This window comes from Aulonocara stuartgranti (genome assembly GCF_965226115.1).
Source record: "Aulonocara stuartgranti genome assembly, chromosome: 5".
Classification (NCBI taxonomy): Eukaryota; Metazoa; Chordata; class Actinopteri; order Cichliformes; family Cichlidae; genus Aulonocara; species Aulonocara stuartgranti.
The window spans coordinates 22134571-22150945 of NC_138943.1; the positions used below are offsets into that span (position 1 = coordinate 22134571).

The 16375-nt window shown below is 42.1% G+C and overlaps 2 protein-coding genes across 5 annotated transcripts in view; both read right to left on the bottom strand.

The window, feature by feature from the left end:
• The window catches only part of LOC309706201 (receptor tyrosine-protein kinase erbB-3-like), a 31553-nt gene extending 28683 nt beyond the window's left edge, over positions 1-2870 (bottom strand). For both annotated transcript variants that reach the window (XM_082532505.1, XM_082532504.1), the window contains exon 1: positions 2440-2870. In XM_082532505.1, the coding sequence (XP_082388631.1) occupies positions 2440-2527 (88 nt within the window). In that variant the 5' untranslated portion in view covers positions 2528-2870. The remainder of the gene's footprint in view (positions 1-2439) is intronic.
• Positions 2871-6270: 3400 nt separating this feature from the next.
• Positions 6271-13976, bottom strand: LOC309706204 (ADP-ribosylation factor 3). Of its 3 annotated transcripts, none has more exons than XM_082532511.1 (5): positions 13858-13976; positions 11353-11597; positions 11158-11268; positions 10933-11057; positions 6271-8430 (listed from the first exon to the last, which is right to left on the bottom strand). In XM_082532511.1, the coding sequence occupies exons 2-5, from the start codon at positions 11498-11500 to the stop codon at positions 8269-8271; spliced, it is 546 nt and encodes a 181-aa protein (XP_082388637.1). In that variant the 5' UTR covers positions 11501-11597; positions 13858-13976; the 3' UTR covers positions 6271-8268. The 3 variants fall into 3 exon arrangements, with proteins under 3 accessions (XP_082388637.1, XP_082388636.1, XP_082388638.1); XM_082532510.1 differs by lacking the exon at positions 13858-13976 and adding an exon at positions 13138-13363; XM_082532512.1 differs by lacking the exon at positions 13858-13976 and adding an exon at positions 12978-13061.
• Positions 13977-16375: the final 2399 nt, after the last annotated feature.

Below are 16375 nucleotides of genomic sequence, written 5' to 3' on the forward strand. Positions count from 1 at the left end.
ATCTGTGAACTAAGGTGTAGATTTATTAGGTTATGTTGTTGTGAACCTTGGGTTAGGGGATGGGTCATACTGGAGTGCAAAATTCAAACCAATGGAAGATGGACAAGAAAACTTCTAAGCCATCAGGTGCTCAGTTTAGAAAAAAAAGAGCAAAGAAGAAGAGGAGAAACGAGCAAAAGATACAGGTAAGCAGATGTGTCATTGGATAATGGCAGGTCATCCTGAAACAATCAGAATCAGAACACTTTATTAATCCCTAAGGACATTATGTGGGTTACAGTTGGTCCAAGAAGAAATTGTAAAAATAGTAACAGTAACAGACTAAACTCCAAACAATAATGATGTTACAGATTTTACACATCTAAGAAATAGCACTAATATATACAGACATAGCTGGACTGGCCACGGGCATACCGGGCATTTGCCCGGTGGGCCGATGGTGATTTTTGGTTTTTATGGGCCGATGATTTTTTTTAAATGTATTTTTATAACAGTATAAACAATGAAAGGTGGTGGATTGGCCAGATGCTGACAGATGTGTAAAAACAACTCAGTTGTTTGGTGGTGGCTATGGCGGAGCTGCTACAAGAGGCCAGGTGGATGAGGGAAAGGTGAGGCAGGAGGAGGAGAGACCCGAGGCGGCCGCCGGTCCGAGTGTCAGGTGAACTGAACTTCAGGTAAGAAGTTATGACCTGCAGTCTATCTGGGTCAGATATAAACCAAGTTTAGGTGGAGTTTATTTTCGTTGTGCTGACTTTTTACCGTCAGTTACAATAACTTGTACTGCGTACTAGCTAGCATGACGGAGTTTCTACAGCTGGGTGGTTATGGTGCTATGTTACTGATAGTGAACTTTATTTTATTCATAAGGTTAGTTACTAGAGTTGCCAACTGTCCCCTAAAAAACAGAATTGTTCCGTATTCAGAGAAAATATTACGCGTTTCGTATTGAGGTGAAAAGGAACGCAGTTTGTCCCGGACTTCAGCTAGAATAGAAAAAGACACAAAGCTGGAGTTTTTCTCTGTCTTTACGCTGTCAGTTGTCTCTTCTTCTCTCATTCAATCATGAAACTGATCAATGATCAGCTGATCGGCTTTTCTCTCTCGCTTGTTTATCGCCCACTTTGCGCCAGAAAGGAGAAACCAGCGGTTGTCGCGCTAAACAACAGCAGCATGTTTAAGCTTGATCAGCTGTTGTTAGAATTTATTTCATATTAATTTCTAGTATCAGCTGATGTTTGCTGGAACCACAGCTGTAAAAGCTGCTGGTCATTATGTCGGTTTGGTTATCTGGTGAGAGGGAAACATGAAGATGAAACCAGGAGATTTCCTTATTGAATCATCAGAGCTGAACAGGTGATGGAGAAACAGGTTTACCTTTTAGGTGACATGGATGAGCTGAAGGGAAGTTATGAACTGTTTCTGAGCGACAAATAACCCCAGGATCCTTTCTGTGTAGCTGACAGCTGGTAACTGTGCAGGGGCGGGTCTAGCAAAGTTTTGCCAGGGGCCAGGTATGGCATTAACAGGGAGAGGGGCACAAAGAAATACTTTTCTTTCTTATTCTCATTTAAAATATCTCGCTTTTATTAAATAATTATCTGAATCTTACAACCAAAGTTTTTATCTGATTTACAACGTATAGAAATCATACATAGACCAATAAGACAGCGTACATCACTGTCACAACAGCGTTCGTTTTCATTCAAAGGCTTAATGTTTTTTCGTATAATACCTGGTGGGCCGGTCTCTAGTCAAAATGCCCGGGCCGATTTTTTGTCCCAGTCCAGCCCTGTATACAGATCACTCAGTTTTAAATATCAAGGATTAAAATTGGTGATTAGAAATAAATATAAAAAAAAATATGACAAGAATATTACAGAGTAAAAAAGAGCGTGTATAAAAAGGGTGTAACTATTGCAGTGTTTACAGTGTATTAGATGGAGGAATTGTACAGGGAGATGGCCACGGGCAGGAATGATTTCCTGTGTCGTTCAGTGGCGCTTTTTGGTAAACTCAGTCGCTCACTGAGCGTGCTCCTGTGAGTAGCCAGGACGTCATGGAATGGGTGGGAGGTATTATCCATATCTTGGACAACATCTGCCTCTCAGACACCACCCTAACAGAGTCCAGCTCCATCCCCACAACATTACTGGCCTTGTGGATCAGTTTATTTAGTCTGTTGGTATCTGTGACCCTCAACCTGCTGCCCCCAGCATGCAACAACATAGAGGATAGCACTGACCACAACAGGGATACAACAAGATAACATTAATTAGTGTGTGTGTGTGTGTGTGTGGGGGGGGGGGGGGGGGGGGGGGGAGTGTTCACCCAGGGTTCCAAACAGCCTAGGACCGCCACTGTATTCATCGTTCCTCTCCCAGGCTAATGATAAAAATAAACGTGTGTGAATATGTGTGTGCGGGTGTTTATACCCACCTCCTTGAGTCTGAGCGCAGCAGAGCTGGAGTACACACGGCAGCAGGACGTAGAGCACCTGCTGCACCTTCTTCACAAGGACCTTCATTCTTATTCAAATCTCCAGGCTGGCGTCGAATCAAATAAACATCACCATCGTATTTATAGAGAAGAAATGTGTCCTTGTGTCGTTCCACATCCCCTCGTTGCTTCCGAGTCTGACCATTTAGACCACTACTCGGCTGTCGTTTTCTTAATCCTCTGCTTCAACTTGTTCTAGTCTTCACGAACAGGAGTACATCCAGTTAGAAAAACAAAACCAAACAAAACCTGTTTGTGTTTTCGCTACATTTGTCACAACCTTACTAGTCGACCGCTCGGGTTTGTGTGGAGAAGAGTCACTACATCGCGGTGATTGGAGCGCACCGCGGAGCCAATCAGTAGCGGGAGCGGCTGTTTTCCTCTAGCACTGATTTTTGTGGGCGGGAGCAAAACGTGTGTGTGTGTGTGTGTGTGTGTCTGCTGTTATCATAATTTGTAAAGTGATTAAATGTAGCTAGACTTTGAGTGGGTAAAGTCCCCAACATTATTCAGGCAAACAAGTTTGTGTTGTTTTTATCATTCGTTAAATCAGGTAAAATTCAGCCCTTATTTATCCGTCTTGTTTTCCTGCTCGTGTAAATAGCTTTATTATTACAGTCAGTGCATGCAAGTCACTCCCTCCCATTATATTCCTTTGCTACAGAAAACAACAAATGCTTAGATTGACGTCTTCAGTTTGTTCTCTGCTTCTTTGCATGTTCCACATATGATCTGATGGCATGTTTCTTCCATCTGTTTTCTTGATAACAGGACTTTGACCTCCTCAAAGTCTGAAAATGTACGATTGCTTTTTTTTTTTTTTTTTTTTTATTGCTGCATCATATCATTGCTCCTGCGTGATTTTACAGTTGTACTTGGGACTCCTTGCAAAGTTTGTTAAATGCTTGTATAACAAAGGCAGTTCTTGAATAGTTTCAGTACAGGGGAGTAAGTAAAGCTGCACGTTTAAACCAAACTAATGTGAGGTATTGTAACAAAAAACAAAAACATATGTTGTCATCTTGTTTATCTTCACGCAAACACCGTGTACCAGTTACAGTGGATGAGCGAGCTGAACAGCTCTGTGGAAACTGGCTCTGCCTGAACCGCCAGTTCATGTCATGCACACACTGCCATGCAAAATAACTTCAGTGGAAAACAAAGACTGACACACTGATTGCATAAATCTGATTGATGCAAGTTTGTTTTTTCTTCACATGTATAACCTCTCTTTCTCCCCCCTGCCTAAAGGTAAGAAGGAAACTCAAAAACAAATGGTTAATGTTTAACCAATGACAGGAATCATTATCAAAAGCATTTCCTTCCTTTTTCTCCTCACAGAAGCTGCCTGCTTAGGAACAGAAGTTCAGAGAAACATTAAAAGACTTTAACATCTTTAATGGAACCTGATGCTCAAATTAACACTCTACTCTCAGGCTATTTTACCAAAGAAAAATCTCACAGAAAGCTACTGAAGTGTAACTGAAGTATGTTGGTGCTTCAGGGCAAAGCTGAGAGTAGTGAAAGTAAATGGACTCGTTTTGCACCTGATGCAAACCATGAAAAAGTGCATTAAACTGTTTTGTACACACCACTAAAATGTTCAGCTCCTAAATATGCACTTTTTCCATATGTCAATATTTGTCATTGGGCATATGCATAGTTAAAAGTTCAGAAAGGTAAGTGGGTGCAAGGAACCCAAGAGCCACGTCTCAAACTCTACAAGACTCAGCTAGCATGTTAGATATGAAACTACAGTTAGACACGGGCTGAGAGGTTGTTTGGAAAGGTTGCTAGGATAAAGAACATGGCAGCAGGGCTCGGGTTAGCATCAAGTTGCATCTAAATAAACCACAAGACCTCTCAAACATCCCTTTGGAGTGAAGATGTTTGGGCATAATACACAGTGCTCTGTTTGGCAAAAACCACAGGATCAGTACAAGCGCCTCATACCAAGAGTCAAACACAGTGGTGGAGGGGTGATGATTTGGGCTTGTTTTGCAGCCACAGGACTTGGACACTTTGCAGTCATTGAGTCCACCATGAACTCCCATGTGTACCAAAGTATTTTAGAGGCCAGTGAGACTGTCTAACATGTAAATCACACAATAGGACAATGATTGCAAGGACAGCAATAAATCTACAACATAATGCCTGAAAATAAGGGAGCTGTGTGTTCTGGAGGAAGGCTCAGGATTTAAGTAGTCATCATCATGGGCTCATCCGATTAGAATGAAAATAAGCAGTCATCAATCATTCACAGGGTTCTCCTTTTATTCTCAAATCAGTAAAGGAAAGACACATGGACTGCCATCTCTGAAAGGAAATAAAATATGATTTAAGTAACTCAAAATAATACATAAACTCAGGAGACTCAAACAGAAACTCACCTCAGCTGCTGCCCCATGTGGGAGTGAAGAAAGAGTGAGCTGTAGGTGACTGCAGTCCTTATATAACGAGTGACAGGTGAGTGCAATTAAGGGCAAGCACCACACCCAATCAAAGGTGAGGAAAAGAAACAAGGTGCATCTGGTCAAGTGAATGTGCTGAAAGGTGAGCCTTTACAACACTGTGCATAAATGAATGCCTGCAAACCTCAATGGACTGAAAATTTAAATTAAAAAAAAGAAGAAGAGTGGGCTGAAATTGCTCTACGACAAAACGAGACCCTGATTACAGAAAACAGTTACGTTGACTTATGGCTGCTGAAGGTGGCTCTACAAACGGTGGACTTCCTTTTTCACATGACAGTATATTTCCCCTTTCACCGCAGATTTAGGAATTATTCCATATGTTTTGTGATGTATGAGTTATGCATATATATCTATTTCTGAGGAGTCCAGCTGCAGCACACTTCAGCGTTAATCTAAGTAGCTCTTGCTGGCTCAAGCATGTGTTTAAAGAGTAGCAATAGTCTGATTTAGAGGAAATGGACGCACTTATGACCATCTCTATTTCTTTTGGATAAGATTGAACCGATCTTGCCTGAGATGAACAATTAAAATCATGTCAGCTACTGCATGTTGTTCAGCAGGGGTGTCTCAGAGGACAAATAAACCTTTCAATTTTTAATGGATTTGATTAATGCTTTGGGACCTCTTTGACCGAACAGATATCATTGTGGAACAGTGTCCTCTCCTGGTTGGAGCCTGTCACAGCAAGACATTTGTCACGTAGACATAGAGGCAGGTGTAACAGTGAAGTGTAATGAAGTGGAGGAGTTGAAATACCTGTGGTCAACAATCCAAGATAATGGACAGTGCACAAGACAGGTGAGTGCAGAATGAGAAGAGAGTGCAGGCAGGGTGGAGTAGGGTGGAGACGACTGTCAGGGGTGATTTGTGACAGGAATAGCAGCAAGAGAGGAAGTAGTTTACAAGGTGGTAGTGAGACCTGCTGCCATGTACGGTTTACAGACGGTGATACTGAGAAAAGGACTGAAAGCTGAGTTGAAGATGATAAGATTTTTACTAGGAGTGACCATAATGGACAGGATTGGAACATCAGAGGGACAGGTCAGGTTGAGCAGCTTGGAAACAAAGTCAGAGACGGGGATTGTGAATGTACTGGACAAAGCATGTTGACTATGAAGCTGCCAGAGAAAAAAAACAAAGACAGCTAAGATTCATGGATGTGCAGAAGAGTTGGTGTGACAAAGGAAAATGCCAGGGTGAAATGGTGCTGTGTAAGCAGCCAAAACAAGAAGAAGAAGCTGTACGTATGTGGCAATGAAGCCTATTAGTTCCCGCTCCCAGCTGATGAGACAGATCATTCAGAAAATGGGTTTATTCGTAATACAGCAGGATTTTGGTTTCTTACATCACATACAGATGTCTCCATGCATTCAGCATTGAAACATGGTCTTCAACATTTTTTTTTAAATCTACTTGTGTAACTATAACGGTACAGAATGAATCATCAGAATCTTTTATTTCTCTGCACTGATTGTTTCACAGACACAGTCTACATCAAAGTTCATTTAAACCCCAAAGAGAACTGAAGAAATCTACCACCAAATATGAATCAAGTATACGGGCAAAAATCAAAAGAACACATTATACGACGAAATCTTTGCCTTACCATAGTGAGCTGTGGTGCGAAACCTGCCGTTAGAGGGCAATAAGGAATAAATCATTCTTTACTGGTAAGTATGAAACCAAACTCTGTGAGAGGAAATCAATCGGAATATAAGGCCACAAAAACCAAAGGATCTAACTCATGGTTACAACAGATGCTGGATATGTGCTGATAAGTTGGTAGGGCGGATGCACAGCGTGTTGCACTGTGACTGGTATATGAGTGGCAGCAGTACCCATGTGTGGCACAAAGGAATCGTTTCATTGACAGGAGTCTGCGGATTCTGCTTGTATCAGTGGCGACGCCGCAATCCCGTCTGCTGTTCGGAAAGTTGGTGGTTTGTGAATTTCTGCAAACTACAACATCGACATACCAATCCGGTTACCCTGCTTCGTTTTGCATGACTTATGCAGATACATCACTGAAATGATGGCATGTCAGATAAACATCATTACAGCCACTTATAGATTCATCAACAATATTCACATTCAGTAATACGGAGTTATCAGTTACAGCATCGTCCCCCTCCCCATCCCCACCCCCCCGGTATGCAAATTAGACACAAAAAATTAAAAAATTTAAAAAAAAAAAATCCACACAAGCAAGAGCAACCTGACGCAGTTCGAGTACTCGTATAGACAAGCAGCACAGGCCATCTGTGCTGAGTTAATGTGCTATATGCTGTTTTCACATCTAAAAAGACCATAAAGCTGACTAGTCGCTTTTTTTGTTGGCTTTTTTTTGTTGTTGTTGTTCTGAGCAAATGTTGCCACCAACTGCACTAAAAGTGGTGATTTCGGATAGTTTTGCGCATCCTACTGTAAACGGCGCGAGAACACGATGAGGGGGGAAAACATACAAATAACATCTATGCGGTTCTCTGGATGGAGAAGTACCCAACAGTGGTGGCAGGATGCATGCAGGTGAGGCAACTGAGAAAGAGTGTTGTGCGTTTTAAAATATTTAAAAAGGGCGGCTTCGACGCTTCGGGTTGCCACACGGGGAGTAGAAACATGGCACAGATATCAAAAGACGTCAGAGAGCTGCTTGGGATAATACTGTCTAGGCTGCGGAGTTCAAGTACACGCTCGCAAGTCAAAAGGAAAAGCAAAGCAATCATATTAATCATTGTGACATGAATCTGCCAGATGTGACTGTTCTCAAACATGGCTCTGGAACTCTGTAGGAAAAGGCATAAAAAACAACAAAAACAAGAAAAAAAAAACAGGACGTGGAACAGTTCCTTTCATGGACCACTGACAACGGGAAAACATACATCAACAAAGTCAGATTGGACTCATTGCTGGAGTCCCATGTGACTCGACACAGCACCTAGAGACTAACATACAGTACATTATATACCTAAAGACGATTGGTGGACGAGAGGTGGACGGAGGAAAAGCAAGTGCCTGCTGTGATTGCTTATTGTTAGTGTGCATATGTGTGTGTCTCTGTGTGTGTGTCTGTGAGTGACTGGTTAGATACGAACATGAGAATGTGTTTTTTTTATAACCACAGAAAACCAGAAGGACCAGACCAAAAATCTAAATCTGACACCCCGCCGCCCCCACCCAAGACCCAGAATCTTTTATCAATCAAAAACCTCGGTGCTCAACCCGCACCCTCATCCCTAAAAAGAAATAAAAAGTTGGTATGGGTGTGGTCGCTGGATGCTTTCTTCCAGTTTTCTTCTTACTTCTTGTTCTTGAGTTGATTGGCCAGCCAATCGAGGCCCTCGTAGAGGCCATCGCCGCTGGTGGCGCAGGTGGCCTGGATGTACCAGTTGCGATGACGCAGAGAGTGCAAGCCCAACTTGTCTGTGATCTCTGCGGCGTTCATGGCATTTGGTAAGTCCTGTCAAAGAGCAGACGGGTCAGTGAGGAGAGAAAATTGCGCTTTCCATCTCTGCGTGGATGAATTTTCTGCATGTTTTATTTTGACTGGAGTATTATTATTACTACTTTGCAATACTCCAGTGTTTTCACAGGAGCTTTAGAGAGTAGTATGAGGGGTACCGTATTTTCACGACCATAAGGCGCACTGTGCTAAAAGGCGCAGTCTCAGTTATGTGTGCCCTTACTGTATTTAACACACACATAAGGCGCACTGGACCATAGGGCGCATACAAGTACCGTATGCGTATTTAAAAATAAAGCGGGAGCAAACCTGAATTCGGTACCTTACTCACATTTCTATTGCCGGTAATCGTCATCATCAACAACACACAAGCATACAAGTGTGCGTATTTAAAAATAAAGCAGGAGCGAAACAAAGTTTGGTACTCACATTTTTATCATCAATCAAACCCATCGAAGTCCTCATCCTCTGTGTCTGAATTGAACAGCTGCGCTAAATCTCCATCAAACATGCCAGGTTCACTGTCTTCACCGTCAGAGTCACTTTCCGTGCCGTGCGGCTCCTCGGAAACGATGCCGGCTTTTGCGAAAGCTCGAACAACAGTGCCAGCAGACATGTTAGCCCAAGCATCTACAATCCATTGGCAAATTGTGGCGTAACTCGCCCGGCGCTGCCTTCCACTCTTAGTGAAACTGTGGTCTCCACCGGTCATCCATCGCTCCCAGGCCGCTCGCAGCCTTACTTTGAACGGGCGGTTCACACCGATGTCCAGCGGTTGGAGTTCCTTTGTCAGGCCTCCCGGAATGACAGCAAGCTCACAGTTCATTTGCTTCACTAGTTTTTTCACATCGGCTGTGAGATGGGCACGCATAGAGTCACAGATTAAGAGCGATGGTGATGCGTGGAAAAAACCACCTGGTCTCCTTACATACACCTCCCTCAGCCAGTCTTTCATCATTTCCTCATCCATCCAGCCCTTTTCATTTGCCTTAATGATGATTTCTGCTGGAAACTTCTCTTTAGGCAAAGTCTTTCGCTTAAAAATCACCATAGGCGGCAGTTTCTGTCCATTAGCATGGCAGCCAAGCACAACAGTAAAAGAAGACTTTTCATACCCCGTTGTGCGTATCGCTACCGTGCTGGTCCCCTTCTTCTCCACAGTGTGACTCACCGGGATGTCAAAAGTGAGCGGGACCTCATCCATGTTTGTGATGTGGCTGGGCTGGATGTGTTTGTCACCGATGTGTTTGCTGCAGTAGGAGCGGAAGATGGCCAGCTTTTCCTTATAATCCGCTGGAAGTTGCTGCGCTACCGTAGTCCTGGTCCGGATGGAAAAATGGCACCGTTTCATAAAACGAAAGCACCAAGACGGACCTCCTTGGAAATGTTCAATGTTCATCTCTTCAGCTAGTGAAACTGCTTTTAGCCGAATGGTGACCGTCGAAACGCTTCTCCCGCTCGCTCTTTGCTCGATGATCCACCGCTCGAGTCTTTCCTCCAACTCGAGCCACCTCGCCTTATGTCCGCGGAAACTCAGCTGCGTTTTCTTGACCTGCCGGAGCTTGTTTTCCAGCTTCCTCCATTTGCGAACCATCGATTCGTTAATCTTAAATTCTCTCGCCGCTGCTCGATTTCCATGTTCCTCCGCGTAGCTGATGGCCTTCAGTTTAAACTGTGCTTCGTAAGCGTGTCTCTTTGCCATTTTCAGGGTTGTTAAAACAACGATGTCCTGCATAATGCACATACCTGTTCTTTTATACAGGTATGTGCGATTGTCCCGGTATATACGATCAACGCCCACACTTCACCCTTTAACGTTCTCATGGTGTTCTCTACTACGTCCTCCTTACAACACATAGGGCGCACCGCGCTATAGGGCGCGCCGCACTTTTTGAAGAAAATCTAAGACTTTTAAGTGCGCCTTATGGTCGTGAAAATACGGTAGTTATTCTCTAAGTCTTCTTCTTTCATAGGAGTATTAGAGAGTAACTTTTCTGTAGTAGAGTCTAAGAGTAGTCCTGTGAAAACACAGGAATATTAGAGCTCTTTAACAAAGCATAACAATAGTATTATAACATATAATAATAGTATTATTACAGAGTAACTAATCTCTAAACTGCTCTATAATATTCCTGCTTCATTAGAGAGTAGTCTTAAGACATTAGAGCTTAGAAAGTAACTGCTCCCTAATACTCCTGTGAAAACCTTTCTCGATGTGGAATATCACATGATGTTAATTATAAGTCTGCACCTAAATATCACTGACCTCACTAATGTGACTAGTAACATCTGTGATTACCCATTAGTTCATGTCACAATGACTGTTTTACTACCTTTTTACTACCCTGGTAATGATTACAACTCACACTATAATTTAATGCCACCTAATTTCCAGAACTGCTTTAAAATTACACAGATAAGGAAGCTGGTATTTGGGGGCTCACCCTCTGCTATGAGCCTGCTATGTGTATGAATATACGTAACACTAGAGTCTCTTGCCTGTTTATTAGCAAACACGAGGAGCACGGCATCCCTCAGCTCGTCCTCAGCCAGCATCCTCATCAGCTCCTCTCGCGCTTCGTTCACACGCTCTCTGTCATTACTGTCCACCACAAAGATTAGACCTGCAGCGGCAAGAGTAAGAAACAAAATAAACCATTTGCATTAGAAGAAGAGAAATGCAAGCATTTATGTTGCTGTGACCCTCTGATTAGCTCCGCTCACCCTGCGTGTTTTGAAAGTAGTGTCTCCAGAGAGGACGGATCTTGTCCTGCCCACCCACGTCCCACACAGTGAAGCTGATGTTCTTGTATTCCACTGTCTCCACGTTGAACCCTGAAATAAGAGGTCACACAGTGCGTGAAGCAAAACATCATATCCACTGTTGGCTGATGCGAGTAGAAAGCTGCTTTCACATACCGATTGTTGGGATTGTGGTGACTATTTCCCCCAGTTTGAGCTTATAGAGGATCGTTGTTTTTCCAGCAGCATCAAGCCCCACCATCAAGATCCTCATCTCTTTCTTCCCTATGAGGCTCTTCAGCAAATTCCCAAAAATGTTCCCCATGATTCAGACGATGTTCCTAAACGTCAGTTTAAGTGCTTGAGGCCTTTCTGCAAAGTGTCAGTTGTCCAGCGGGGATTGATTTTTTTTTTTAGGAGGGCTGAAAAGAAACAGACATTGAGAAGCAATCATGCTGGTCTTAATTATTAACATGCTGGAATGAGACAGAATGATTAACGAGCCAAACTGTCAAGTCTGTTAAATTACAATCCAGTAAATACTCTGGCTCACTCCTCCTCTCACCTCTCAAACACTAAAATGACAAAATCAAGCCAGAGAAATCTCACTTCTACATGCACGCAGCAAGACAGGTGCAAAGCTGTGTTACTCGCCCACAGTCATTATCACAGAGCGGGTGATGGAGATGCCATGACTCCAGGCTTCAGCACAATCTGTTCAGACCCTTTCTGATGCTTTTTTCTCCTTCAAATGTTAGCCTGTAATGGTGCCAAGCCCTTAAAGCACATGAAAAATGTCCTATATTACAGAGCGTGGCTTGAACACATCTATAACAAAGCCATCTGGTCATAACCAGGGACAAATGACTAAAATTCTCCCTTTAGATTACTTTTACACCGAGTCATATCAGACACAAATAATGATTTTTAAAAAAGTGCCCTAGGTGGGTGTAAAATCTATACAGCACGAAGGGGAAAGGAGGGATAACCTCAGGGAAAGCAGCAAGAGGAAGGATATTTCTTTCAGGGTGGACACAGCAAGTAGAAATAGTCAAATGACAACTCAAGGGACAAAAATAACTAAAAATACTCAACACAGGTGGGATTTCTTTTCTAAGGCTGCAAAATATGCTCTGCACACTCCACCACCTAAGTATTCAAGTAAGGTCACACAAGCCAAAGACGAACAAATCAAATGAAACTATAAAAGGTACTCAAACACTGTTGATTGTATGTTTATTTTTAATGTGGACAAGAGCTGCCCAATGCCTAGTTTTTAATATGTTGTAAGTGCAGTAATTAAACAGTCCTATGCTGACAGCTATTCAGAAAGCGAGTAAACAGGCTCAGTAAGGTGAAATTTAAGACTAGAAAATAAAAGTAAACGAGGACTTCCCGCAGCCCTGTCCATGGTGCTGAACACGATCGGCACCCTGCTGCTGTTTCTGACACCAGCTCCTCTCCTCATCCAGCTGCCGCAGGTTCAAACACGGCATATTTCATTAAATGGTGATCTTAGGTGGGCGAAGGGCCGCGATGTGCCGGTCTGATAGAATTCATTCAGCTGCCAGTGACTCAGGTTAGCCCGGAATGCTACGTTAGGTAACCCTTACACGGGGCTCCTGTAAAATCTCTCGTCGTTACCCAAGCTTAGTTGCACAAAGTCGCGCCTTCCCCCCCGAATTATCGCTTCTATAATAACTCTATTTATCAGTCTAGTTTGCTTCAATCGCGGAATCGATTAGACGTGACCGTAGCTAGCGTGTTGATCCGCCCCATTCATCCATCCGTCCGCTCATCACCTCAGCGGGCATCCGGCTGCTAGCGAGCCGTCACTCGTTGTTACCCGGAGCTTAATACATCCCCCACCGGACAGACATCTGCTCCACTACAGTTTCATCACCTGCCGGGAACTACATGGATTTTTGTCGTGCTGATGGTGGAGCCAGTATCCTCACTTACCTTAGCCGAGCAGTCCTCTACTATCAACGTCTCACGACACTTTCCGAGAGAAGCGACTCAGCAGCAAGCGGGATCTCGCGAGAGCAGGTGTCACTTCAACAGTACAATACGACCAAAAGGTTGTAAAAACTCTTCTCTCTGTTTTTCTTTTCTTTTAAAAACAAAACCAGGTTGTCTGTAAGATTATTATAGTTAACTAAAACGTCACGTAAAAGAGCGAACCGTGAATTTTAGTTAGTATTTTGGTTAACTGAAATAAAAATAGAAACTAGACTGAAACACAAAAACCGGGAACTCTGTGAAAGGATGCTGAGCAAGCTACTCAACACTAATAAACATTTAAAAATGTATAGGGAAGCTGTCCTTTATTTTACTCATTAGCAAATGGGTTGTCTGAACCTTAATCATGAGGCTTTGAGATGCCTATGACTGAGATTCAACTCGATTCAGTAAATTCTTTAATGGGTTATCTATTCTAAACTAACTATCTGTTCAGCCTTTAATAATTAAAAAGGTTAAAACTAACACCAAAACTAATACAAACAGCTAAATGAGGAAGAGGTAAAGGAAGTAAAGAGGATTTTTTTAAAAAGGAAGTGAGGAGTGAAAACAGATAGATACAGACTTTATTAACGCCACACTGGGGAAATTCACTTCTTACAACAGTACAAGGGTCAGAAAGAAAAAGTGAATAAGATATATTTTAGAAACAATAAAAACCTTGGGTCTTGAGCATTATTCAGTGGGCTGTGGACAGCCAGGGTCTCCTGTGTGTCTCTCTGTCCACCTCTGGCTCTCGGTGGGGGGAGTTTTTGCAGTCTCTCACCCTCATTTTCAAGTATGTTTCATGACAAGCACTCATTGACACTCCCCTTCTCTCTATCTCACACACACACACACACACACACACTGTAACAGCATGCTGCTTAAGGAGCTGCTTGGAGCCTCCAGTCTTTTGCAGGGGGTGAAATAAAATAAGAATACTTATTACACATAGCATTCTACCTTACCTCATGCTTGGTTGAGTTGGTTAAATGAGGTCACTCATTTAAATGAGCCAGTTTATGGGAAAACAACTGTATAGATATGCAGTGCTTTTAAATCAATGGGCAATCTTTTGGATCTTTGAAATCTTAAGTCATGTAAATAGTCTGAAACATGAATGAGACATATAAATTTACACTGCACACCATGGAAAAACAACCAGCTGCTCCATGTATGAAAAAGTCCAAAAGTTGGGGTCCTTATTAGGATTAAATGCAAAATTCTGACATGTCAGAGCAGGAAAACTGCACTAACACCAACAGCAGTCACAGTCAGTTTAGGTTTAACATTTTTAGGGTCTCAGTGTTGTTCCTCACTGAGGTAAAATATACAGAAAAGACGCTTCGTCAGTGTTATTAATTACACCTGTGCTCTTCATTTTATCACCAGTGCCTCGAGGGCCTATCAGCTGCACAGTTTCTCAGACACCCACATCACAGTGTGCTGTAACACATGGGAATTTCTAAACATTTCCCAGATGCCACAAAACCCACCATTGCCCCAGTTCAGGGAATACTCTTTTAAAGTGGTTTAGTTTGTGGAGATCCTATTAAGCATAAATGCATTCAATTACATAAACTATGGATGTATAATCTTTAATGAAATAACAAACCTGTTTTTAACTCAATTAAAACAATCTTGATTGGGGTTAAGTAGATGTTCTCTTCTTACTATTTTAGTTTATCTTGATTTTGCAAAGTACAATATGAAAACAAATCAGTTCCTGAACAGTAGAGTTAGAACGTTTTATTGTAGCATAAGAGGACAATCTAGCACCTAGAGACAACAGGGAGTGGGGGAGGAGTGCAAGACTGGAGGAGATCAGTAAAATATGCAGGGCAGAGACTATGAAGAGCTTTAAATGTTATCATGAGTATTTCATAGTTCATTTGTTGTGGTACAGGCAGCCAGTGTGGTTGATTAAGCAGACATGTGGCATTTTCTGCTGACTTTTGGAGTTCAATGATCAGTAGAATTCAATAAAAAGTTTGCATGAATAAGTTTATAGTATATTTATGGGCCTCCACCGTTGTGTTGTTGAGACCAGACTGAGTTCATGATGTTGGGACTGTCTTTTGCAGAACTCATGGTTCTTTTTCATGAAGACAACTTTTTACAACAGGCTGTATGCTGAAAGTCATTGACATACTGTAGAAAGAATTTGTGACCAATCAGACTGCTCCCTGATGGTACTACATAACACATAGAAGTATTCTTGCTTATGACAACACTGAAATTGTGAATAATATGTTGCATTACACTAATGCACAAGCAAAAAATTAAACATGTAATGTAGCACATGCAATTGTTTTAATGGAGCTAGAGCATTTTTAGGACAGGTTCAAACAACAGTCACAATAACAAGTGCTGAGAAAACAACTTCTTAAACCAGCTCAGCAGGTTCACCCAGAGACAACTAAAAGCTACAGATTTACTTCAATTATTTTGAATGAGTCAATCACCATCAGCTTCAGCATGGGTGCAACTGTAAATGAAAGAAATCCAAGTGCCACTGTGCCCGACACAATGTTACATAAAACTTCTGTTATGTGCAAAATTACTTGGTTTTCAGGAAATGGTTGAAATTTTTTTTCAGAACTTAGTAACACTTGTGCAATACTTCCCTGCACAGATGGGGAACAAAGTAAAGCATTTGTTGCGTAACAGTAACATGGCAAATGATCATTCTGGACTGCATAAACGAGAGGAAGTAGTTTAGCATAAATCAACCTGATTTATCATGTAGATACGAACTGTACCACGACGCATAATGGCAAATCAGAATATTATCACCCAGAGGTGGGACCAAGTCATTGTTTTGCAAGTCTCAAGTAAGTCTCAAGTCTTTATCCTCAAGTCTCAAGTCAAGTCTCAAGTAATGTCAGGCAAGTCAGAGTCGAGTCTCAAGTCACTGGTGTAAAAGTCCGAGTCAAGTCACAAGTCTGAAACTTTGAATTTCAAGTCCTTTCGAGTCTTTAAAAAAAAAAAAAAACGAAAAAATAATGTTGCAGTTATGCTAAATGTAAATATTAGACCATGTAATTTTAAAATCTGTGTTTTTCTCAACACATGACAAAATAGTGAACTTAGAAAATATACACAAATTGTGAAATTGCACCTCTTTAAAATGCAGCTCAATTAAACCTAGCTCCAAGAATAATTTTCACCGACAGTTCTGAGATAAGCTGCATGT

What these genes read in the sequence shown, in the direction of transcription:
- LOC309706204 (XM_082532511.1), bottom strand. Translation starts at nt 11,500, where the DNA reads ATGGGGAACATTTTTGGGAATTTGCTGAAGAGCCTCATAGGGAAGAAA. An exon ending in CACCACAATCCCAACAATCG is followed by an intron (nt 11,269 to 11,352) that starts GTATGTGAAAGC and finishes CTCTTATTTCAG; the next exon opens with GGTTCAACGTGGAGACAGTG. An exon ending in TCGTGTTTGCTAATAAACAG is followed by an intron (nt 8,431 to 10,932) that starts GCAAGAGACTCT and finishes GCTCTTTGACAG; the next exon opens with GACTTACCAAATGCCATGAA.